This window comes from Vipera ursinii, assembly GCF_947247035.1.
Source record: "Vipera ursinii genome assembly, chromosome: 1".
NCBI classification, from domain to species: domain Eukaryota; kingdom Metazoa; phylum Chordata; class Lepidosauria; order Squamata; family Viperidae; genus Vipera; species Vipera ursinii.
This window is the reverse complement of record NC_139512.1, coordinates 76,092,865-76,120,195: the sequence shown is the minus strand read 5'-3', so window position 1 is coordinate 76,120,195 and position 27,331 is coordinate 76,092,865. Positions and strand designations below refer to the sequence as shown.

Genomic DNA, 27,331 nt, shown 5'->3' with positions numbered 1-27,331 from the left:
ATACAAAAAAGTTAAATTAATTTCAACAGAACAGTGCCAAATAATAATAAAATAAAGTGAATCCAAAAATAGAAGAGTTACAATAATTGTGACAAAAACGCTGTCACCAATAATAAAAGTAATTGATTGAAACAATTAATACAGAGTTGAATTGTTCTGTGACGAATTGGCTACGGTAAGTTCCATGGTGAGCTGGCTGCGGCGAGTTACTCGCAAGTTGGCGGTGGCGGCCAGGGCGAGTTGTCCTAGACCCCATACATCCCATGTTGATCTAATGTGAGCAGCTTCTTTCTAATGGTAGACTCATGCATTTTGACACCAATAGTGGCAAGAACAACGAGTAGACCACGTGAAAAAATTCTAGGGTTTTTGGAGACTTCTTTCAGAATCTGTTGTTCTGCTCTCAGACTGAACTAGCTGGGATGGCCTGGCCTAGACAAGTTGCAAGTGTCTGAAATCTTCTATAAAGTAGAATGATAGATGTCCAATTGTTTGGTGATCATTTTAAATCTCTTCCCAGATTCACAGGTATCTATAAATTTCTTTCTGAAGAACTCAAAAGAGCTCTTTCGATCTAGACCTATTGATACCCTACACTTCAACAACAAAGAGCAAATCAAACCAAATGCCAGAGATTTCAGTAAGACAGGTTCCTGTCAGATTCTCTCTAATAATCCTCTAATCATTTGCATTTGATCTGGTGCGCCTGATTTTAATTTTATTTGAAGTAATGATAAAAGTGGAGTGTATTTACTTTTTCTACATGTGAAATTTGCATTTTTATTTATTTAAATTAGAAAATGGACTACAAAATGTGAATAGTATATGGTATTTGTTATATCAATATTATTGAAGTGACAATCAAATATTTGTATGTTGAAATATGTTTTAAAAAATCAAGTTTCAGTAAAGTGTACTTATTTTTTCACAGGACTATAAAATCTGCATTAGCTACTATTAGTGCTATAAAGACTATTGTATCATCTGAAGATTCAACACAACTTGCAACATAAATGTTTAGAACTCTAGTGAACGCTTATAATGCCCCCAGCCCTGAAATGTTGTGATTAACAGAGGATGCAAACAGAACACACAACTGCTCTGTAAATATATAACAAGCTCAATCTAGGTGATGGTGAAATAAAATAGCAACTTCATCACTATAAAAAGTTCAGACTATTATCCAAAAGCAATGGCAAAAAATTCTTTGCTTTATTCAAAGCAGAAAATCTCAAATAAGCATGCCATCTTTTCTTAATCTGTAACAATGTTAAGAAATATCATGTATGCATGTGTACATATATGTTTTTATCAAATTTTCTTCTGTCTGTTCAAATCAATTTTTAGTACTGCCTTTTAGAAGATTCCATCAAATATAACATTTTTAAAGACCTTCAACGTGAACAACGTATTCTTTTTTAGGATTCCATCTTAACTTTATCTTTTGTCATATCTCATGATGCAGTGAATATCATTTAGTTGTTGACTTGATTATTGCTGGCTGCCACAGCAATAAATATTTGTGTGTTACAAGAATTTCATGCCGCTTATTCACTGAGTTAGATGCACAGAAATATTCTCAAGACATATTTACTGTAATATAAAATGTAACTTGCATATTTAAGTGGAATATATTATTTGGGATTTTAAGCAGCAAATAACTTATTTAAACTGAAAAAACAAAGTAACAGAAAAGTAATGAGACCTGATTAAAGATATGAATCCAGAAATTCCAGTTCTAAGTTATTATCATGAGAACCAATGTTGTTCCTATGAATGTTAATTATACATATCAGTGAAGGGTTAGAACAATTTTTACACAACAAATCTGTATCAAACAGAGGAATGATTTTACAGAGCGCTCTGTGGCACTGAAGGCTAAAGAGAGCAGAATCCATTGTCCAGGAATCTGTAAAGCACAAGACCCTGCCAACAGCCATTGAAACTATTTGCCTGCATATTGATTTGGTGAAGCCTTAGGAATTCATTCATTCTTTTCTTGATGATTAATACATATCATTAGTTCTTTTTATGATCTGAATATGACAGGACACCAAAGAAACCTGATTTCCTTCCATTGCCACTTCATTTCCAAAACATGCACACCCTGCATCAATCTCTCTGTGCATCTGAAAAGATGGATGGAGGGGAAAATATCCTCCTAGAGATCCTAGGACACTCTAGAATCCATCTAGCCTTGGAAAAGTGGCAAGGAGAGGGGAAATAGGTACAAATATTAGTAATGCAAAGTCTAGAAGAGGAGTGAACATTTTGGTGCAATATAAAGTATTTCTTAAAAAAATAATTCTGAAGATTCTGCACAGTAGCTTTGCTTCAAACAGTGCACAATTCAGCAAAAATTACTTACGTCCATTGAGCTGGGGCTGGGTAAGGATACAGGCTGAACAGTTGCAGGGAAAGTAAATGTCACTGCCTTTTCATTTTCAGGGGAATCAGGATGACTGGACAGAGGGGATGTGGGGGTCAGAGCCCCAAATCCCAGCACAGTGTTGTATTTAGGTGGACGACCTACATATTAACAAAAGGAAACAAAAAGGGGAGGAAAATAATCTTACATACCTTTGGACATTGCTCCTCATTGGCTAGCATGAAAAAGGAAGCGATGAGGTACAGAGAGGTAGTTAGTATAATAGTCACAAGTGAAAGGAAGCCAAGATTCTCACATTAATTTTAAGACATTTACAAGAATAATTTCAAAAAGGATATTATGAGGGAAAAACCCTGCAGTTCCTCAGAAGGGTAAAAGTGGCTACTCCTAACAATGGTATGTCATTTCAGTCTTAATGTTTTGAATGTTCAGTCTTTCCCTCTATACCAAGCCCCCAATTGACTTCTATCAAAAGCTGCCATGATCCATACCCCTTAGATTGACTGAAATATCATCCTAATCCTTAAAACAGTACCTAGTAATACTTTATTCATTTTCTAAGTCTCATTTCCTCTTTTTCTTAGAAATCTGAAAAGCTGAGATATCACTTGGAGGCTATCCATAACATTTTCATTTAGGCAAGAATATTGATAATGGATTTGGAAAACACTTTTGGTTGATTTAAGAAATATTTTTTAAAAGTACAAAGCATTCTGAGTCTAGACCAATCATAAATGTAAAGAGCACTTTTGTTGTTCATAAAATAACTATGACATAAAATTACCTAGTAAACTATTACTCTAAAGTGAACTATTATTCTAATTGAAAATATAACCCTATAGTTTTTTTCTAATAGTCTTCTGATGATTGATAAACAAAATTACAAACCAAAAGATGGAAACATGTAATTAAGCATTCATAGGTAACTTTTTTTAATTAAATTGTACCAAACAAGTAAAGAGTGATAGAAACAAATATAAAAGTTTCTTTTACATGACTAAGAACAAAATGCCAACAGCAATGGGAAAAAATATATCAAATCCACTTTACTTATAATGACATATTTTGGAAAAGGAAAAACCTGCACAATGGAACCTGCAATTGATTCTTACACCTTTTAACCACTTATATTCATATATACAGAGCATGCAAGTACGTTATTAGAAGCCAATTTCAATCTCATCGATAGACATTTTAATTACAAAGTATTCTTTTAAAATTGCAGTTATTTTTCTGAGTTTGAGGTTTTAACTGTCAGAATGGGAGTGGTTTGTCTCATAGAGGAAAGGTATTTAAAAATCTGCCAACCCTGAAATGCCATTGTACAAATTTATAATTATCCTTGTATCTGGTATGCTGTGTACAGTTCTGGTTACTGTATTTGAAAAAGGTCATAATAAAAGTGGGAAAAGGACAACTAAAATGATCAAGATGCTCAAGCACCTTTCTTCTTTGAAAAAGGTATAATATTTCAAATTGTTTAGCTCAGGAAAGGGTAAGTGGTAGGACTGAGATGCATAAAATCATGCATGCCGTAGAAAAACAAGACATTTTTCTCTTTCTCTCAAAACTTGGAAATTTTTAGACTTAAGACACCAGAACTTGATTCCACTTTCTGTTTAGAGTGATTACGTTTCTTCACTCATCTCAATTTTCATTTTTCTTTATGACCATATGAGACAATTTATTTACCAAATGATTCTATTATTTGCCATTTTATCAATCCACACAAGCTTGTTTTCTGTGGTTCCTTATATTACCGTCTATTTTTGCTTTATTTCTTCTATGGTTCAATGCTATTTCTACTTTTTGCCTTTATTAAGGATTATAACTTTGGCTCTGACTAGATTTCTTCTAATGCACATGTTATGTTATATAAATGTAATTATTTGTAACAAGGAAACAAAAGTATTGTCCTTCATAGAGCATGAGAGCTTCTTTTTTTCAATTTTGTATGATATAATAATAATAATAATAATAATAATAATAATAATAATAATAATAATAATAATAATAATAATAATAATAATTTGGAAGGGACCTTGGAGGTCATCTAGTCCAACCCCCTGCTCAGGCAGGAAACCCTATACCATTTCAGACAAATGGCTGGCCAGTCTCTTCTTAAAAACTTCCAGTGTTGGAGCATTCACAGCTTCTGGAGGCAGGTTGTTCCACTGGTTAATTGTTCTAACTGTCAGGAAGTTTCTCCTTAGTTCTAGGTTGCTTCTCTCCTTGACTAGTTTCCATCCGTTGCTTCTTGTCCTGCCTTCAGGTGCCTTGGAGAATAGCTTGACTCCCTCTGCTTTGTGGCAGCCCCTGAGATATTGGAACACTGCTATCATGTCACCCCTCACCCTTCTCTTTTTTAAAATGACTCATTGGTATTTGTGATTGCGCTGTTAAGTAGTATATCAATGCTTAGCAAACGTCAATAGTATTTATATCTTTTTTTCCTATGCTGGGTATTTTGGCCAAACAATAGTTTGTAGGAAATATTGCTGCAATTCCTAGAGCTGCAATGAAGCTAACAAGAAGGATATTTAAAATGGACAAAAAGTTCCTTCTTCATACAGTGCAAAATTAATCTGAGGAATTCACTATCAAAACATAAAAGTTATGGATGCTAACTTGGATAGTGTGAAAACAGCTAGTGTATTAAATTTTGAAAATTCTACACTACATCTGTGCAGGATAAGGGATACCTCCAAATATTAATTGAAAAAGAACAGTAGGAGAAGAGAATATCTCCATATTCTTTATGTGACTATCATGGAAGCGTTGTGGTTGGCCACTGTGAGAAACAAAATCCTGGGTTATGATGGGCCTTGGCTGAAACCAGTACAGCTTTTCCTCTGTTTATATGATTATTTAATATATTTGATTCATGTACCACCCCTTTTCTTAATTAGAAACTTACCTCGTTTACGTGTCCCAGGATGCATTGTGCTGTTCAAGTATGTGACCGCACTCTTCTTGCGCTTTGTAGAAAATAGGAACAAAGCAATTATTAAGACTTTTTGTTAACTGAAATCTATAGAATCACCGATGCTTACATAACATAAATAAACATGCTTTACTACTAAAATAATTTCTAAAAATTCGACCAAGCTTTCAGTATTTTAAAGAATGCATTATTGTGTTAACTAGAACACCTACTCCAGAGAACTTGGACTTTCATGAAAACACCGACAGAATACAACAGACCTATTTCCACTAGCAACAAGAGAATGATTTGATGCTAAATCTTCATCAGTCAACAATTAGTCTATAGATTCTAGAAATATATCAAAGCCATCCAGAACTGTCTATTTAGTTTTCCGATGTCTTTGAGGGTGGGTATAGCTGAGCCATTAGGCAATGCCAGTAGCAAATGCTGCAGATCATGGAGTGGCAGTTGAGTGCTGGAAAGCAGAGCCATCCAAAACTACTTACTCTCAGATGCAGTAAGGACAGCCATCATTCATAGGAGTGATTTGCTAAACATGAAACTTAGAAGGGAAATAATTTTAACCTCCTTTTTAGGCTAGTTTGACCATCCCATGTCTGTATGGGTGGACTCGAGAGCATCAAAGCGAGTTCTAATATATAAATAAGATTGCTACCTCAGGCTCAAAAACAGCTCCACTGTAAACTGGATTTGCTGTAGTTCTTCGTTTTCTTTCTTGTCTTTTACTTTGTATTTCTTGAGGAAAGAAATAATTTGGTTAGAAAATACACGCATTTCCAAGCACACAAGATTTTGTTTTAGAGTCTGAGAAACTAGGAGTCAGAATCTATCATTTCTGAAAAATCCTTGCACAAAGGTAATCCTAAAGAAACAGCTGTATTACATAAAAATAGACTGAAAATTCAACTTAAAAAAATTACAGCCTACATCTTGAAAAATCTAACTTTATATTTTTATCACAAAATTTTCAACTGAGAATTAGTGCAAGATTCATTATAGTGTATGAATTTTTAACCATGAATATTGCAAATTAATGATGACAAAAAGTATTAAAGTCAAAATCAACAGCTGCAGAGAAGTGTAAAGACCTATTCAGTTGCTCAATATATATTGCAACTCTTTCCATGCAGTAAGTCCATGACAGTTTACAAATATTCAAGGGTTATTTTTTAAAAAAAAACTGCAAACACATGTATAGAAAAATGCATCAAAATATATGTAAACATCTCATTCACTGTCATTTAGGAGTAAATAAAATTATTTGTTGAAATATTTAAACAGGTGTTAAAGAAACCCTTTATCAAACGTATCTAAATCCACATTAGGATTTAGGCCCACATATTAAACCAGTTTTTTAAAATATATATTGCAGGCCAAATGATAATAATGTTCCATTATTAATCATATGAGAACATTTATCATGTTTAAGTTCTTAGAATATGTTTAGCACATCATTTCTGGGTAGTATAAGACTTATTTTGTCTACACTCACACTAAATCCCTAGCATTTCTTTGAAAATAAACCCAATAAAGCAAAATGAAACTTTTCCCTATTAATGGGTCTTCATGTTTTTATTGGTTAAAAAAGCAATGAAAAAGCATCTTGGTTATCTTTTTACCTTCCAGATGATCATGCGTTACTAGTCCAAGAGAAACCATAAAGGCAAGTTTCTGAATTAAGAGAAACAAAAAATTGAATTCACACAGTATTATAGAAAATCAAATTACCGTATATACTTGAGTATAAGCCGAATTTTTCAGCCCACTTTTTGGGCTGAAAAATTCCACTTCGGCTTATACTCGTCAACAAAAAAACTTACCGAGGACTTGCGCGCGGCCGAGGCTTTGGTGCTTCCGGGATCGCGCGCACCTCTCCCAAGCCACCACCGTCCGGAGACCTGCCGAAGTTTGGGACCTCCCCAAACGTCGGCAGGTCTCCGGACCTCCGCACCCTGCCTGCCTGCTTCTTTCCGCAGCGGAAAGAAGCAGGCAGGCAGGGCGCGGAGGTCCGGAGACCTGCCGACGTTTGGGGAGGTTTGGGGAGGTGCGCGCACACCTCCCCAAACCTCCCCAAACGTCGGCAGGTCTCCGGACGGCGGCGGCTTGGGAGAGGTGCGCGCGATCCTGGAAGCACCGAAGCCTCGGCCGCGCGCAAGTCCTCGGTAAGCTCCGGGCGGTCACTTGCTTCGCGTCTCCTGAGGGAAGGGGGGGCGACTGGAGCGGGCGTGTTTCCTTGCCTGCTGGGCACCGCGATTTGCCCGGGGAACGCGTGGGCCCCGAATGGCAGCGTGGAGCGAGGAAGCGAACAGCCAGGGCTTCCCCGAGAGCTGTGGCCACACAGGGTATTCCTGTGTATTCAGGCTTGCAAAATGGCGGATCGAGCCTCTGCTGGCGGCAGAGGCTTGCAGAGTGCGGATCCAGCCTCCGCCGGCGGCGGAGGCTTGCAGAACGGCGGATCGGCTTATACTCGAGTCAATAACTTTTCCCAGTTTTGGGGGGTGAAATTGGGGTCTCGGTTTATACTCGAGTCGGCTTATACTCAAGTATATACGGTAGCTGATAATAGTAATTTCTTAATACAAATGATTCAACAATATGCATCAACTGTATATCTCCAAATGATGGTAAAAATCAGGATAACTATGCATCTTTACACAATAGTTATATTATACACTATATTGTAACCATGCGTTTTGATACAACACTTAAAGAGTCTCAAACAAATAGGACTTAATAAATTCAATTCTGGTGATTTAGGACACTGAAGCAGTTCTATGGATCATATAACAATTTAACTCTCTAAACAATTAGCTCCTTATATATCCACAAGTTTTCTTAGTTGATTTTTCCTATAAATATTATTTTAATGTTTCATTTTTGAGAAACTGCCAACTCTCATCCCAATCTTTTATTTCTTATATTCCCAAACGTCACCCTTTGACCTCAGGATTTCTGTCTGGGGTATTTTGCCTATAGTCTCTAAACTTATTAAAGTAGCTCTCACTCCTTTTACTTCTTCCAATGTTTGATTAGGATCAAATCTAGGAATATTAATCCCAGAAGGTCTCTTTTTTCATTTTATGGAAAATGAAATGGTCAGCAAGACCTCTTAAGGAATTTGGGGACTCAGTAGTTTTGGCTGAGTTGGTTTTTCAAGATAGGTAGGTCTGGACAATTAAAATGTCATCTTCAATCTTTATTTCTAATCATAAATTTGATCCTACCAGTTTTCAATAATACCAACTAAATCATATTTTTCCTGCATTAAGAGTTTATTCTAACTTGTGTCCCACACTTTGTGCACTTGTGTAACGATGCTGGAACACTTAGTCATATAACTTGACCTATTCTTTCTGGTATTTCATGCTCATTTTTTGATACCACTACATTCTGTACTTCCTTACTAGCATTATACTATTTTCAGTTATATCCTCTCCTTCTCCTACAGTCTTCTTGACCAGGTTTGCAAAATCTCTTCCAAATATATCCTCCCAGTTCTCATAACACGCAGCCTATTTCTTGCCAGGAATTCTAAATAATGCATTCCAGTATCAAAGAAACAAAAGCACTCTCATCGGTACCTAATCCCTATACCTAATTGTTCCTTCGGAGAAGTCTCTTTCTAAGCTATGTCCTTTTACCCAAAAGAAGAAAGAGAAGACAAACCAAGCCCCAACAGTAACTTTGCCTTCCTATCCAGTGCTTCTTAGTCCTGCAATGATTTCAAGACTGCATTTGGCTGTATATTTGTTCCCACATGGATCAGAAAGAAGGGATATTTATCACTGGGTGGGAAAGCTTTTTGTGACATTCCAAATGTGTGCCCAGAAAAGCACCGTACTCCTCTTGACAGACTGGCTGGCTAACAGAGCACCATCGCCACTTGTTTCCTGGTCCCCCGGGAAGAAGCTGGCATCCTTTTTTTTTTTTTTTTTGCAGAACCTGTAGTACCCCCTTCTTCAGTTCTTCAGATTTATGGCAGCTGCTTTTCTTTCAATATAGAAATATAATAAACAGTGAGATTCTGGAATCTATTCTACAACTTTTAAAAGACAGATTATTTTTTTCTCTCTCTCTCTCCAATCCTTCCATTTTGTTTTCTCTTTTTCCCAGGGGGCTTTTTAATTCAGCTGACTTTCCACAAGCACTTCCTATGACCTATTTGTGAATTCCCAATCTGCCCTGATAAGCTAGAGAGTGAAAATTTTATCTATAGTTCTTTCAACCTCTCTTCCAGGATAGTAATCTTCTTGCATTTGTGGCACTGGAATTTCCCCACCAATCTTCCGTTTGTCTGCTGCTGGGGAGCTGGGTTCCCCACAACCTTCCTCAGAACTAGATCCACAGCAAGAAATGCCCAATCATGTACAATAGGCCACCAGCAGCCCAATGGACTATCAGAAAAACAGTCAGCAGAAACCCCCAAATGCTTTCAAAAGTCAAGTTGCCTTTTGAAAAGCACCTTTGCAACAATCGCGACCTGGATGATTGAGAATCTCCATAGACAGTCAGCAGAAGCAGTCAATCAACAGTCTTTATCTTCCCTGACTTTTTCTCTTTTGTTCTGTCTCTCCTGCCTCTTCCCTATTCTTAGTCAAACTTCCTTGGCCAGCTCCTATTTATTTACTCAGTAAACCCACTCTCCAGAGAGCTGACTTCCTTACATGTCATCTGAAGCTGCCCCAAATTGCTCACTTATGGTATATTTTATATCCATATCCATCTTGGGAATAAAGTAGCAAGTAACACATTTTCCCCAGTTTATCCTAAGAAAAAGTGGGATAAATGATATAAATAAAAGAGCATAAAATAATTTCAAAAAATAGGGTTCATATAAATGATAATGCTTTAATTACTCAAAATGGTGGCCATCAAAAATATGGAGGAATTAACACCAGAGTAGCATGTACTGTAAAACGTTGGGTTTGAATGTGGTCATTCGAATCTTTGTGGTATTAAGTCCCCTAATAAAAGACATTCAAACTAACGTCATGTAATTCCTAATAAAGCAGGAACTCAATGTCATACGTAGCCAGGTTGTTAATAGATTATTTTAAAGGTGTTCTTTTAAAGGCTTCAAATATATTTTTCCTTATTTATTTGTTACATGCATAGGCCACCTTCCTTTCAGGAGCTCAAAACAATGTACATAGTTCTCCTTTCTCCAATATTTCCCATGATAATACTGTAAGGTAGACTAGACCAGGGGTCAGCAACCTGAAACAGTAAAAGAGCCACTCGGAAACGGTTCCCTCACAAAAGGAAAATCTGGGAGCCGCAAAAAATGTGTGCACATGCATGTACATGCGCGCGTGCGTAGAACAGGGTTTGACTGAAGAGTGGGGCCAAGGCGAGATATGCATCTACCCTGCATATTTGAATTGATTGGTTGAACTTTTTTAGTCCCACTTTTTTTTTTGGACTGCACATGGCAGAGGACTGGGAGCCGCAGGAGATGGCTGAAAGAGCCGCATGTGGCTCCGGAGCCATGGGTTGCAGACCTGTGTACTAGACCAACCGATAATTACTGGGTAAAACTCAGTGAGAATCTGTCCCTGAGGGTGAAGTAGCACTTGTTTTACCCACTATACCACACAGATTATCTGCATAATGAAGTATATGACTGGCAATTCCCCTCACATGTTTACCCAGCGATACTGAGATAGAACTGGATGATGCCATTTCCTGGTTTTCATGGTGACTATGGGACTGACTATGGGACTATGCGTTACTGACCCAGGACAAACAGTTAGCATACCACTGATTTTTCAGCCCTATGATCTAATAGTTAAGTAACATTTTAAAAATCCAATCATCATAGGAAGCTCATCTTTCTGTCAACCACCATCCCTTGCAAGGGATACATATCTTATTAAAACAGTCCACTCCAAAAGATTTATGGAATTTGAAGAATTCCTGAAAAGTCTTAAGGAGATTTCTAGCAGTTTGGACTGGTGATCATGTCAAAGGCTTTCACATAACTATGAAACAAATGAAAAAAAGATATCTCATCAACATCCCAAGCATGAATCTAGGGCTATGGCAATTGAAGGACAGTTCAAGCCAGATGAAATCTCCCCTAAAGATTATGAGACACATTTAACCTTTTTTTTAAAGTTGAGACCGCTGATATCTTAAAATTGGAGTCTTTTATTTTTTATTCCAGATTTTTTATCATTCAAATTTTAGATTATTCAATTGTTGGTTAACTTCTAAGATTTTTTTTAATATACTCCAGAAGAGTAGAGGCTTTTGGAGCCATCAAAACATCAAGTCCAAATTGTGAAAAATAACAAATATTTTAAGTGAATATATTTGGGCAAGTTAACATTCAAATAAATCTGGATGCCTTTAATACTTGGAAATACACCTCAGTTCTGATTAAAAGTAGAACTTGCCAGGATTTAAAAGAAACCAATAATAACTTTGTGCTGGTAGCCATAGAATCTTAAGTTTCATTTATATAGCCATACTTTTTAATCTTTAAAAAAGAAGGTAATACATTTGCTCAATGGTACAACTAAAATTCTGCAAAATAAGAAGTTCCATTTTCATATGTAATTAGAATTTCAAAGAAGGAACTTGGGGTCTGACCATTCTATTAAAAGGTCATCAGAAGCTTATTGATATGTTTAAAATATCTAGTTGGAATTAATATAGAGATCTCTCTTAAATTTGTAAACTAATCTTGAAATTAAATTCATTTTGACCACATTTATTCTTCCCCATAAATTCACAAGTATTTTCAACTGTCTGTTAGTATCACTGTTAATCTGAATTACACTGCCCAAAGGTATTATAGAAGAATTATTCCCAGATATTTAAGAGATTTCAGGCAATAAACAAAACCCAAATTTTTGCATATTAGCAACGGACAATATATCAGATTACTATCCAAAAAATAGTATTTTAACTATTAATACCTGTGGGTTTTCTTCTCGTTTTGGCTTGGGAGGTGCAGGAGAGGTAACAGTATGAATCTCTGTTGGCTTATCCTCTGTTTCTACTTGGGGCTTGACTGTCTGAAATAGAAATAGCTGAATATATATACTCTTTGATTTAGCAATGCCTTTTATTAACCAGAATGAGAACAATGGTGAAAACCCTTACTTATGTGAAAGTATCCCAAATAATACTTAAGTTTTTCAGAAGACCATGCACCCCCCCACCCCAACATTTAAGTAAAAGACCTGGGAAGCAGAACTATAGATGGGTTGATATTTCAAAGAATGATCTCCCTGTAAAGCTTGCTTAGACAACATTTTGTTAGGAATAGTCAGTCACTCTGCACTCCTCTTTATGCTTTAGTATTAACATGAAATGTGTCTGAAAATTAGTTCTCCATGATTCCTGAAAGAGCAAGTTTTCCTGAAGTATATTTACATACTATATAGCAGGATCCTTTGCATATAGCATCCTACGTGCCTCCACAATGACACAATCATCACTTTATGACATGGATGTGAAGTCATAAAGTATTACCAATTTGTTCCAAGGAGACAAAGATAATTTCTGTATGCTATATGAGCAATACATGGAATATGGATATGGATTGGTTTGTACTTAATAGTAAGCCACATTGTGGTTTGTTCATTTTTGGTTTAGTATGCCATACAAACTAATCTGCTATAGATTTTTCAGTAAAACGTAGTTAAAATCTATGATTATGGATGAATATTGGCTATGTCCAAAACATTTGTTTGAACTAGTCTGGCATGACTGTGAAACAGCAATGGAAATATTTGGCGCTATTTACTGAATAAGTCAATCATGGTTAAAGATATTAAAAATACAACTCTCAATTAACACTAATAGTAGTTCTTTATTAGTTCAAAATGGAAGGAAATACTACCCTTTCCCTTCTGTGCAAACTAGAGTATTAATTTGGTATATGCTGATTTTCTGTTCATATTTTATTGTGAATTAATACACATGTATGTTGCACCTTCCTAAAAGAGACAAAAAGTGGTTCACATTCCTCATGCATCAACGGAAAATTTGTCAAGCTTAAAAAAGATGTACTGCCAGGAAAATGATAACTACTTCTGTTATGTTAGGGCTATGTTCTTTCAACTATCCAGATTGCAAAGTATTTAAATACCATTGTGTAACCAAAAAATTAGAGGTTGTTGTAAAATTGTTATCTCATCTTGAAGTCAGTTTAATTAGAAAAGATAGTAAAATAATAGAAACATATTCTTGCTGATGAAAATTGTATACTTAAGCAAAAAAAGCAAGCAAATTATAATAGTTCTGATGGACTGTAAATAAAAATACAGGCCAATCGAATAACATTCCTCTGGCTGTACCTGCTTCTCAACATTTGGTTTGCTGATCTGTAGAGTCTGAGGTCCAGCAAGCCTGGCACCTGGGGCTGCTATAACAATGCTGGTGAGTTGTGCCATTGGAAAAGTTTTGGCTATGGTTGCTGTTTGCCCATTCACAACACGAACTGGGTGGATGGAATTCTGGGTAGAAGGTAAGGAGGTGGGAGTGAACTTTGTGGTCAACATCACAGGCCTCTGAATAAGTTGAGGAGCAGCAAGCATAGGAGGAGGTGGGGCTGGGGCTATAGGTATGTTATTCTGGGCAACTGGTTTTGGTCGAACCTACAGATAGGTAGGGAGAGAGAGAAAGAGAGAAAGAGAGAGATCAGATTATTTCCAACAAACACAACTTAGCACAAAACAATATTTGTGTTACTCAGAAATATGTATCAGCACAAAAATACTTAATTTGAAATCTGTCTCAAACTTGGTTAATTCCAAATACAACGGTTGCAAATGGTACCAAAAACTGTTCCTTGTCTTTGCATCAGGAAACTTCATATATTATTATTCAGACTAAAGCAGGGGTGTTAAACTGTCGGCCCGTGGGCCAGATGTGTCACGCAGAAGCCGTGCCCACTCCATTGCTGGCAGTGGAAAAACAGTCCCGATACATCGTGCAACGTCACGTGACGTCGCGAGTTTGACATGTCTGGACTAAAGGAATAAATATTACCTTATAAGTTAGCTTGTAATAAAAAATAGAGTGCTTATGTGATTTTTGAAGTGCTTATGTGGCAGCATAGAATACACTGAATTTCGATGCTTCCAGTTTTGCGTTGTGGCCAGAAAACTAGAGGAAATCTTGTTCCACCCTTACTGAGACTGGTGATACCAGAAGATTTCTAGGACTGATGCCTCAAGGAAAAACAAATACCTTTCAGGAGGAAATACTCTTTATGTTACAGCAAATTCATCAAACAATTGTTATAAAAAAGGACATAAAAAGAAACCATGAGGCCAAAAATAATCTAGATGATATAAAGGACCCAATCTCCAAACTGAAGCTACAATTGGAAAGCTCCCAGACAACGACTACAAAGTATGAACAAATAAACCAGAAATCAGAGGATGAAGCAGAAGAAATGGATCTAGAGGTGGAGGAGATAGGAGAAGGGAAATATGGACTGCCATATACAAATAAAATACTGCAAGATCTACCTATAACAATGAAAATACAAAAGATCCCTTACTTCCTTCTCCAAAATACACCTGAGGACAAGGAAAAAGATTCCAGAAAATGGAACATACAGCGGGCAGGGGAAATGTCCAGGGAATGTGGATGGGCGGAGTTTTCCCCCCAAAAAACCTAAACTGCCTTATTCCAAGCAGCTTGCACAAAAATAGAAAGAAAATTTTGGGGCAATTTAATTGCCTTGGCTTGGAAAGCTACTTGGCAAACAAAGAAAATGAGAGTTAGACTTAAAAAACAGAAGATATGATTTATCAGAGGGGGCACCATCTGTTTAATATACCTGTTTGAATGTTTAAAAGAACCGATGACCCTTAGATATAACTAGATTTTTATAATGGAAGACATGATTTAGAATTAAGATAGCATTTTGTTTTTCTTTTTTTGATATGGGAAATTTGAAAAAAAAAGAGGATTGGTATGAATATAATTTTTTTAGCTATGTAAACGTAATTAATATTGAGAAAATCATAACTATAAAAATATTGTAAATATTGATGGGAAATCAAACATTAAATAAGAGCACGAAAAACAGGATGTTGATTTATGAATTGATATTACTGTTATCTCTATAATATTAGTAAAATATGATGATGTGTATATTTATTTTTGTATAAATCAATAGTACTAAGAAAAAATGTTCATTGAGGGGAAAAGGGAAAAAAATATAGGGAAGAAAGATCAAGGAAAAAAAATACTGGAGTGTACAGTACTGAATAGATCTATATTGAAGAAGTTAATGTTAAATATGTAAACCCAGACAACATGTTGTTTACTAAGCTCTAAAGACTAACTTTTAAAAATCAATAAAACTTATAACAAAAAAATACATTGAATTCCCAATGCTATATTTTTTAAGAATATTAACAGTAAGAGGAATTATCTATGCAAAATAAATATAAATTAAATGCAGCTATGCTTATATTAATCCTACATCTCTGCGTTAATTGAGAGAATTCATACATTATTTTAAATGTTGAATCTAAACTCTGAAATATAAAGTTCTCTAAAAAAGAGGGAATGGAGGTGAAGTAAGACAAATATAACCTCACTGAGGTATAAGAATCATTTATTGAAAGAAACAGTATTACACATTCAAAGCACTGCATATAAGATGTTATACATATGGCTACCAGTTCTGGAATGCAAAATTCAGGACAACCATTACATTGCATCAAAACAATAAGAAAACTCTAGCTTTCTGCTGCAATCCAGTGATTGCCTAGATTTCTATACTCCCCTTGCACATTTGCCTTTAATATTTGGAGAGAACTTATTTCAGAAAGTTATTTGTTCAACTAATCTTCCCATGACAAATTTGATCCTTTCTAGAAAACACTAAGAGGAAATTACACTAAATTAAACTACAAACTCATCACAGTGGCAACAACTGGGTGGTGAACACTTTATTGGCATACATTAGTATACCAAAAAGCAACAAAATTAAAAGCACATAATAAATACAGAGAAGCAACTGGAGCACTTGGGTACATCCCAGCAACAAAAAGTTAACTTCCTGGCCTCCAAGCCTGGGAGAACCGCCAGATCTTAAGGGTTTTTTGAATGACAGAAGGGTTAGGGACAATGTGATTTTGGGTGGGAAGGATAGGTTTTGAGCCAGAAAAGGCAAAGTTCCTGATCCACCAGATGACATCTGACAAGGCCTGAAGTATATTTCTCTTGACAGACCTGATGAAGCATGTAGAAACAATTGGAACAAAGCACTCCCACAAGATGGCAAAAGTGGAGCTTTAATTTGAAAAAGAACCCATTGAGCAGAATTTATTGCTGCAACCATGTCTGGACTGCAAGAATCCAAGTCAACAATAGATTGTAGCTACAATGCTAACTCACTGCTGTTATTCAACAATATGAACGGGTACTCCTGGTCATTCAGATTCATGTGACATGGATTTGACAGCCCTAATTCTTAATAAATGTATGAAATATCTAATGTTGTCTTTTTTCAAACCTCAAATCAAAGTTGTTTCTCACTGAGTTTGACACAATTTGGTTAGCTGCTATCTATTCTGAACAGACTCACCTGTGGAAGGAAATTTGGACGAGGAGTAAGTCTGGGAGGAGGGATGAACTGTGGCACTTTGATAGGCTGAGGAGCTGTAGCTTGAACCTGCTAAACAACACAAGTGAGCTCAGGTGGTGATGAAGCTAAAGAAGCTTTAAGCAAAGTATAGGTACAATGAATTATTTTAAAGTTACATAATGACAGCCAGCCTTCCCACCACAAACTGATTCTGAAGAGTGAAACTGCCTTTCTTAAGAAGTAAAAAGCTAGCCCTTTTGCTTGTCTCATAAATATGTAAACGTATATTACTGTAAGTGTGTACCAGTCATCTGAACCTTTTGAATTTTTACACATTAGCAGTTGCTCTATAATAATTAGAATATATTATCAGTCTTGTTACTCATCCAAATGATATTTCACAAGAAGCTTAATTATGTTAAGAACATAAGCATTCATATTCAAAGTAGCCCAAACCACTGCTTTGCACAATGAGTTATTTTCTTTATTCTCCAGGAACGCGTAGGAAATAATTTATTGCTAGAATGCTAAGGTCTTAAATAGATTTACTTATAGCTGCATTTCTGGATTAATTCTCAAATGTTAACATCAGATGGCTCATATATTTAACAGTATACTGATAATCACTGTTATATTTCTAATCCAAATTGTATTTGTTTAAATAGCTGACTTCACATTTAAAATTAAAGTTTACATTTTAATAGGGTTCAATTGTTTGACATTTTGTCAACTGATCCTTGATCATAACAGTGCTTGTAATTGTGAAAAAATGCTGGCAAGAAGTCACTGTGCAAGATACCATTTTATGGATCCAGTGGCAGTAATATTTAATGAAGTTAAACAAGTCTTGGTGAGTTTTTCCCCCCACAAGCAACAAAATTGAAAAAGTAAATTATGTCAGAAGTTATACCATTCAAATAAAGAGTCCCCAAGCATAAACCTCTACAATCAAGATTAAGGAATCTGTGTCCTTTCAGCAAGGAGAACAAGAATCATACAGAAACAATTTAACACCTTATTATTGGAACATGTGTTAAGGATAAATAGTTGTGTAGTACTGCAACAATATTAATCACCATTGGAATAGTAATTAAAATTGAAAATTTTTAAAATAAGTGTGTAATTTTAATTTAAGCAAAGCATCAAAATATAAAATATATTCTCAAAGTATATAAACAATACACTCTATTCTCTAGTATACAGAACTTCATATTATGTTTATTATGAAAAATGGTTCAAGTGCTGAGCTACCCAGCTTGCTTACCAACGTGACTGTATTTTTTGCCACTATTTGTACTGCCTCTGTTCCTGGACCAGTGACTTTATTTGTTGTCTGGAGATTGACAGGCGTGTTCTGTGCATCAGTGCTAAGGACAGTTTTCTGGCTGCTGTTGATGGCAGTCACCATGGCAATTGTAGGTCTCTGACCCACAACAGAGGCAGGCATGGTTGCTGTTGCTTTCAGAACAAGAGGTAGTGTCTTAGTGGTGATCATAGAAGCTGTAGTTACAGTTTTCTAAGAGAAACAGAAAATACATTTTATCTAGAAGACTGTACCACCCACTGAGAAAAATTTATTATTGAGAACTGTGAGAAAATAGAAGCAATACAGCACAATGGGGAAACTAAGGAAAATTTAAACACCGATATCCTTCTCCTGGAACCAACATATTTATTAATACTTTATAGCAAATTTCATGTACACTTGACAATTAATCATAAAGAAATACTAGGTCACGATTTGATCACAGTTGATGAAATATGCATAACTGCAATCAAGTTTTTGTTTGTATCCTTCAATGTTTGCCTTTCAGCTCCTTGGAATATGTCCTTACCATATCTCTTGACTTCTGGAAAGGCATGTCTCTTCTTAACCATTTATATTAGTAATATCCAGAATGTTCAGTGCACAAGCTATCCTGTACACGGAACAGGTAGAACTGGGTTTGGAACATAACATATTTTATCCAGACATAGACCCAGAACATATGTGTTCCAGATATAGGGCCTCTAGAATAAAAAGACAGAAGGAAAAAATAAAGCTATCAGTGTGTGTGGCAGCTAAGCAGAGATAAAGGTAAGGAAGGTGAAGAGAACATCCAGAGAGGGGTGAATAGCTGGGCCAGTTGAGTATCCCATTCTTCAATTCAAGTGTGGCAATGAAAGGAGGAAATGGGAAGGCCATGTGAGGGACAGGTGGCCTGGTCATATAGGATGACAGCAGCTGCAGGGAAGAAAAGCTATGAGAAAAGGAGCAAAAAAGTGGAATGGACCACTCACTTATGCTGTGCTCAAATATAAAATGGTAGCAGGGAGTTGTGCTGTGAAGATCCCTGGGCAAACTAGCACCTAGGCCATGAGGAAAAGGGAAGAGAGAGGTGAGCTGTGCCAGCCTTGCTCTATTCCTAGAACTTTCTGGACTATTCTTGAAAAAAATAAAAACGTTGCCCATTTCCAGTTATTCCAGGGTATGATGTGCCTAGGACAATCCAGCCAAGTATTAATGACATGTAATTTCTAATTTTGTCTAAACCTCTACCTTACATACTTAATGCAGTAAATATAGGTGTGAATATGTATATGGATATGTCACTGTATCTATAGAATGTCATAAAGCCATATTTGTTTTGAACCAATTTTTGTTTCAAGTAGAAGAAGGTTAATAGGTAAAACTAGACAAGAATTTCCCCAAAATTAAAAGATTATTATCATATACGGTTTTTGGAAACTCCCAGTCATTGTTAGTTGAAAAGCAACAGCAAATATCACACGGGAATTTTGACTGTCAAAGTAATTTTATTTTAGTAGACGTCTCTAAGTAAGTACTGTATCTGGTATTAGATTTATTGCTGTAGTATTACATTTTCAGGTGGGATAGGATTATTTCATCAGAGGGAAGCATACCCTCTGTTAAAGTCCTGAAGTTTGCAGACAGTACAACAGTCACTGGCCTCATTCAAGATGGTGATGAGTCTGCACATAGATGGGAGGTTGAACAACTGGCCCTGTGGTGCAGCCAAAACAATCTGGAGCTGAATATGCTTAAAACTGTAAAGGTGATAGTGGATTTTAGGAGGAACTCTATTTTAACTCCTTCATATGTTATGTTACAATGAACTAGAACTGGGACCTTCCAAGACCTATGCATGCATAGAAACCCATGATTTTGCACGATGTTGAAATTTTGTTTTTTTCTCTAAAACAGGTACACACTTTTTGATATAGTATTCAATATCAGGTGTACCAGATTCCACTTAATATGTTTAATGTGATTTGTATAATTTTAATTATGTTCTTAATTAGCTACATCACAACATTAATTATAGGTGGACCCTAGAGAGTCATGTCCAAATGTAAGGCATCATGCCTTCCAAGAATCTGAAAAAGAAAATGCTATTGGTATTTACTAGGCAAGGTTTTGCTAGCAATTATTTCAGATTATGAATGAACTCTTTAACATTTTAACAGCTGCAAACTATGAATTTTCAGTATGGTCACAGTACTACAATTAAGAATTTTACAAATACTATAATTTTTTAGTGCTGGTGTTTCCTTCTAGCTCCTTTTAATAATTCTGCACGTCTTAAAATTCTTTGCTAAGGCTACGCCATACAAAGTAGCTTCATAACGTTGTGAAAGAACTGATTTAATTCTTCCAAATAATTAGACTTGAAAGTTTTAAGAATAATTTAAGAAATACTGCAAGGTATCAGAATTAAGTCCATATGCAATTTAGATAATGATTTCATTTTTTGGATTTTGATTAATTTAATTTTTCTCTTATTAAACAAATAGATTATAAGTTTAATGCTTTTAAAGAAGTTCTGTAACTGAATAATAAAAGAAAAAAATGTAGCAATTTTAAGGCAATTTCACTAGAGGGCTCTTTAGTTTTAAATATCATCTTGTTTAAGCAGCATATTATCTGAAAGTTAAACTATAAAACAGAATTGTAGAATTGTATTCTTTTAATAGTCAACAGTTTTTTAATACCAGCTAATATAAATTATGTAAGATTATTCAAAATGAACTTAATAACATTTCTATAGTATTTATGTTGCCCTATTTTACTTAATGTTAATTACTTTCAATAGCACATTAATCAAAACTGTCAGAAGAGCATCAGACAAACCTGCAATTAAAATTTCAAACCTGAAGTTGGTCTAACCAATAAAATACCTACTTCATAGTAAAGGACTTTTAGAATTAAAGTTTGTGAATTAAATAATTTTTTTCTTGGTTTACCATCAGTGTATTTTTTTCCAGTAATTTAATGGGACATTGATATGCTGTTACCAAAGGAATAATTACTGTAAGTTCAAGTCCTGCCTTAGCCATGAAAGCCAATTGGGGGACTTCGGGCCAGTCATTCTCTTTCGGCCCAGCCCACTTCACAAGGTGGTTGTTGTGGAGAAAATGGAAGAAGGAAGGTGTGTTGGATATGTTTGCTGCCTTGAGTTATTTATAAAAATAATAAAAGCGGGATATGAATAAAAAAAATATTTTATTTATTCTTATACTTCAGTTGGCCAATAGTCAAGAACCACCTTTCTGGTTTACTAATGACAATGATAATTCTCCAGATAGCAGAGTCTGAAACAGGGACGATCCATATGCAAATGATCCTTTATTATAAGTAGCAGGATAAGTCAAGTAAGTTACATAACTGAACGGGACAACTCGCCACAGCAAGGTTGCCGCTGGGTCACCCCAGCCAGCTCACCATGGGCAACTCACAGCGGGAGAATGCCGGAGGTGAGGAGAATCTCCTCCTTCTCTTCCTCCCCTCTCTCTCTCTCTGTCTCCTTGATCTGACTTACAGCCCCCAATACCCCTTAAGTCTCTGAAAAAAAACCTCATGTGCAACGAAAAGTGTGTGACTCTCTCCCAAGTGATCTTTTTTCTGGTTGGGGGGAAGCCCCTCTTCGCCTCCCTGCTTCATCCTCCCCGATTTTTCCCCCAGTCTCAGCTGAGCAGGAGGAGAAGGAGGTGTAAGTTCCCCTCACCTTCTGCATTCTCCCATGGTGAGCTGTTCCATGGCCGGGGTGAGGCGATGGCGGTGAGCTAACAGTGACAAGGCAGTGATTGCAAGTTGTCCTAAATCCATTACATAAAGGGGTAATGATATTTGCAGCTCTACTCCCTTGCTCTGTTTACTACTACTTGCAATACATCAGAGCCATTCAGAACAAAATTGCAACTCCTTTGAGATTTAATTTATTGCTCTTTACCATGTCTATTTAGAGAGTAAAATAATTTTTAGTCAAGCATTGTCTTCAGTATTCTAAATTCTTATGTTATTTTGGTAAGAACAGAGAATATTAACTCATAGCTATAATGTACAATTTTTTCCAAGTTCTTTGGTCTCAAGCTACAGTATATATACTTGAAATAATGCATATACTTCTTGATGACATATTCTTCTCAACCTTTACCACACAATAAATTGCCAAAGATGTTCCTTTATAAAAAATCTTAATCTACTTTATCTAGTTCACAAACCTTCACCAAATTGACTAGAATTCATTCGTAAAATTTGTCCTAGTCTTATTGTAATAAATGTTAGATATTAGTCCAAAACTGAATTTCAAGAGAAGAAAACACTTGTCTTTATTGCCTACCTAAAATCAGTGTCAGAGCATGCAATGAGAAAATGTAATCATAAATTTGAGAAGCTAGATAGTATGAAATGTGTCATCATTTTATTAAAAATGAACTTAAAGGTCAGAATTATTACATTATCACCACTATTTAGACACAATATCTTTTATTGGGCAAGACAGAAGAAGCTGCTTTCCACTATGTTATTTATAGTAACTTTTGGAGAAAATGTTTCTCCGCCATTTATATATGGTAATTAATTTAATTTAATTTAATTTAATAATTTGATTTCTATACCGCCCTTCTCCCGAAGGACTCAGGGCGGTGAACAGGGCAATACACAATAAAAATATTATACAAAAATTAAAAAGCCATTAAACATTATGCCCTTAAAATTAATACATATTACAATTAAAACTATTTATAAAACCCAACCCCATCCCATCAGACCAGGCCAGCTTGTTCGAAAAAGAAAGTTTTGAGATCGCGCCGGAAGGAGCGAAGGTCGGGGGCCATCCGGAGCTCAACCGGTAAGCTGTTCCAAAGGTCTGGCGCGGCCACAGAGAACGCTCTCCCCCTGGGGGTCACCAATCGGCATTCTTTGATCGGTGGCACCCTGAGGAGGCCCTCTCTGTGGGAGCGCACTGGACGGAGGGAAGTTGACGCCGGCCGCAGGTGTTGCCGTAGGTAATCCGGACCCATGCCATGAAGGGCTTTGTAAGTCATCACTAACACCTTAACATCATTTAACCCAAGGTCCCCAACCTTTTGGGCACTAGGGACCGGTTACATGCAGAGAGATTTTTCTGCGGACTGGAGGAGGTGTGGTTTTGTGTGCTGCCTGCATCCTGCAAATGGGACTTTACTTGTTTGTGCAGACCGATTGCTGGCATGTTGTGGCCCAGTACCGGTCCACGGACCGGGGTTTGGGGACCCGATTTAACCTATAAACATTAGAGTTTCTCCTGACCAATAGCTACAAGGAGTTTTTTCATGCAGAGGTTATGTTTTGCAACAGCAGTTGTAAGATTGAATGGGTAACTGCTTTAGTTTATATATTTTAGATTTATTAGAAAATTTATGGCTGATTATAAGTTGATATCATAATATTATTCTGCTTATATAACTGTTTACAGAAATTATACATTATTTCTGTATTTTAATTGCCATTCACTGAAATAAATAACATGAACTGATCAAAGGTCTCTAAATAATTCAAAATCCTTGGATGTCATCTATAATAAGACCAAACAGAAACAAGATAAGCATTAATCAAGTGTAGAGAGGAAAATGGCAAAAACAGAAGATGAGTACCTTTGTTTTTACTTAAAGATTTCTGAAAGCATTACCCCACCCTATAAACATTCACTCACTCCTATTCAGATTTTCTATTAAATGTTTGCTAGTTGTTACTAGACTAACATTAATTTTATGTACTTTTCTTTATACAGTGATGAACTTCAGCCTAAGAAATAACTTTTCAAAATTACAGTAACTTATTCAAACACTTTACCTGTGATCCAAGCAGGTTTGGAGAGGGTGCAGTGGTCTGCTGCTGTGGCTGCTGCTGCTGCTGTAGAGGCTGTGATGTTTGTATTTTATTTTCTGTCTGTGCCAATGGCTGTATTTGAAACTTACTATCCGTCTGTTCCTGCTTTACCATTAAATTTTTTCGGAGTTGTTCAACTACTCTTTTCTAGCAAGAGAATACAAATAAAAATAGTATCATATTCTTTTTTCATTACAGTAAAATACATTGCAAGATTTTTTTTTTCAAAAAGGTGAACTTTGTTTTAAGGTTCTATATTAAAAAGTCAGTTTTGTATTAACAAAATATGAATTTTGTTATTAATAATGAGTTTTAAGTTCTAGTTCATTTTAATTACTATTACATATGTGTATGTGTATTTATTTCTGATTGTATTACCATTGTTTATTTTTGTTGCTGTTTGTTAAACTCACTATAAGCTATACAATATTTGATTAAATAAATTTCATACTAAATAAAAATAAAATAAGGAAAGCAAATTATTTTTTTGCCAACTGCTAACACTGTCAAAACAGCAAATTTAAGCAAGGATAACATATCACTAAAATCAGAAGTTGTGGGCAATTAAATGAAGACACCCCTCCCCCAGGAACTATTGCTCTTTCACAGCTCAGACAAAAGTGTGCGGCAAAATGAGGGCACTCATCATTCAAATCTTTCACAAACTTTTATAACAAATCAGTAAAGTGTTATAAGCAACAACAGTCCTGGGTTATTATAATATCTAATTCCTGCATATGGGAGCTTTATCTATTGCTAATACAACAGAATGTTCTTCCCCAATTTGGGTGACCTTCAATCCTGTAATCCAAACTATTCATGATGTTCCTGATCTTTATTCCACCAAGCCTTTTCCACATTCATAGAATTAGTGCATGTTTTAAACTGCATCAAATTTTCTGGTGTTCAATTATTTCTGTCCTTTTTAAGCCTGAAGAATATAAAAATATATATCATTAAAATTCCACCTGATTGTTTTTGTTAGCCCCTTCACCATACATGCCTATGTAGGTCATTTGTGGGATTCTGAAAGAAATTATAGTTCTATAATTCATTTCACAAAAACATTATTTTTATCAGATGGTAATACTTTGTTTAATTACTATATCTTACAGTAATTCTTATAAGCCAATAGATATGTGGTAATTTTTAGAGCCTGTCATTTATTTTTATCGAATCAAGTTCTAAATGTATTTGCCCAGAGATCAGGACAATGAGGTTCCATATTCTTTATTTAGGCATTCAAATACTGATGTATTATTTACTGTTTCTTTCAGAAGTACAAAATGATGTGTCAGCAAGTATGGGAAGGAACAGAAGGATCATTTGCAGGAAGCAGAACACCATAAGGAAAAATAACAGAACGGAAGCCAATTATACCTGCCAAACTATTACTGTAATTATTCACAGTAGAATATATGCTATTTTATCTGGCTAGAGAACAGTATTCAAGAGATGCTAGGCCCAAGCTAGGTTGCAATAAAAATAATAAATCAATCAGAAGAGAAATTAGGAAGAACAAAAGTCAAGTATGCTGTTTCAATTTTACAATTCTTTCTGGTCTTCTTCCTCAAGAAACTTGTGGATAAAAATAGGAATGAAATTTCTGTAATTTTCTGTAATTTCTGTAATTTTTTAAAGAAGGCTTTACATACAATATGTGAGAAAAAAGAAGTTGGTCTGCATTGCTCTTTTTGTCTTCTGTGGAAGATAAAAAAACTTCGGCAAAATACACTTTCTACTCCCATCCATTTATGAAAGACCAGATATACAAAGGCAAAAGTTTAATAATTTAATTTAATTTAATTTAATAATTTAATTTGTATACCGCCCTTCTCCCGAAGGACTCAGGGCGGTGAACAGGTCAATACATAATAAAAAATAGAATACAAAAATTAAAAAGCCATTAAACCATTATGCCCATAATAATTAATACATATTAAAATTAAAACTATTTATAAAAACCCAACCCCATCCCGTCAGACCAGGCCAGCTTGTTCGAAAAAGAAGGTTTTGAGATCGCGCCGGAAGGAGCGAAGGTCGGGGGCCATCCGGAGCTCAACCGGCAAGCGGTTCCAAAGGTCTGGCGCGCCCACAGAGAACGCTCTCCCCCTGGGGGCCACCAATCGGCATTCTTTGATCGGCGGCACCCTGAGGAGGCCCTCTCTGTGGGAGCGCACTGGACGGAGGAAAGTTGACGCCGGCCGCAGGTGTTGCCGTAGGTAATCCGGACCCATGCCATGAAGGGCTTTGTAAGTCATCACTAACACCTTGAACCTCACCCGGAGAGCAACCGGTAGCCAATGCAGCTCGCGGAGCAAAGATGTAACATGGGAATATTGGGAAACCCCCAAGACAACTCACGCGGCTGCATTCTGCACCAGTTGAAGTCTCCGGGTGGACCTCAAGGGCAGCCCCATGTAGAGAGCATTACAATAGTCTAGACGAGAGGTCACGAGCGCATGAGTGACTGTACGCAAGGCAGTCTAGATAGGGCCGCAACTGGCGCACCAGGCGAACCTGGGCAAAGGCCCCCCTAGTCACAGCTCCAATATGCTCTTCCAAAGAGAGCTGTGAATCTAGAAGGACCCCCAAGTTGCGAGCCCTATCTACGGGGGGTAATAGCTCATCCCCCATAGCCAAAGATGGAATAATCGGAATTTCCCGGGATGCCGGCACGAACAGCCACTCAGTCTTGTCAGGGTTGAGTCGAAGCCTGTTCCTCCCCATCCAGACCCGGACCGCCTCCAGGCAGCGGGACATCACGTCGAGGGCATCACTGGGGTGGTTTGGGGTCGAAATAAAAAGCTGGGTATCATCAGCATATTGGTGATACCCAACTCCAAAACCACGAATGATCTCACCCGGCGGCTTCATATAGATGTTGAACAGGAGAGGCGAGAGAACCGATCCCTGAGGAACTCCACAAATGAGAGGTCTCAAGGTCGATCTCTGCCCCCCTGCTAACACCGACTGCGAGCGTCCCAGAAGGTAAGAGGAGAACCACTGGAGAACTGTGCCTCCCACTCCTAACCCTCTGAGACGTCGCAGCAGGATACCATGGTCGATGGTATCAAAAGCCGCTGAGAGGTCTAAAAGGACTAGGACAGAGGAGCAACCTCTGTCCCGAGCCCGCTAGAGATCATTCACCAGCGCGACCAATGCCGTCTCCGTGCTGTACCCGGGCCTGAAACCCGATTGGTACGGGTCTAGATAGCTTCATCCAAGAACAAAGGGAGCTGCTGCGCCACCACGCTCTCAACAACCTTCGCCAAAAAGCGA

General features: G+C 36.6%; 1 protein-coding gene across 1 annotated transcript in view; it reads right to left on the bottom strand.

Moving 5' to 3' along the window:
- Window positions 1–27,331, bottom strand: part of PHF21A (PHD finger protein 21A) — a 137,704-nt gene that overhangs the window by 14,654 nt on the left and 95,719 nt on the right. The window contains exons 6-14 of the mRNA XM_083371049.1: window positions 24,014–24,196; window positions 18,164–18,415; window positions 16,900–16,989; window positions 13,646–13,945; window positions 12,260–12,358; window positions 6,956–7,007; window positions 5,992–6,071; window positions 5,307–5,367; window positions 2,369–2,529 (exon numbers count right to left, since the gene is read on the bottom strand). Of these exons, the coding sequence (XP_083227175.1) occupies window positions 2,369–2,529; window positions 5,307–5,367; window positions 5,992–6,071; window positions 6,956–7,007; window positions 12,260–12,358; window positions 13,646–13,945; window positions 16,900–16,989; window positions 18,164–18,415; window positions 24,014–24,196 (1,278 nt within the window). The remainder of the gene's footprint in view (window positions 1–2,368; window positions 2,530–5,306; window positions 5,368–5,991; window positions 6,072–6,955; window positions 7,008–12,259; window positions 12,359–13,645; window positions 13,946–16,899; window positions 16,990–18,163; window positions 18,416–24,013; window positions 24,197–27,331) is intronic.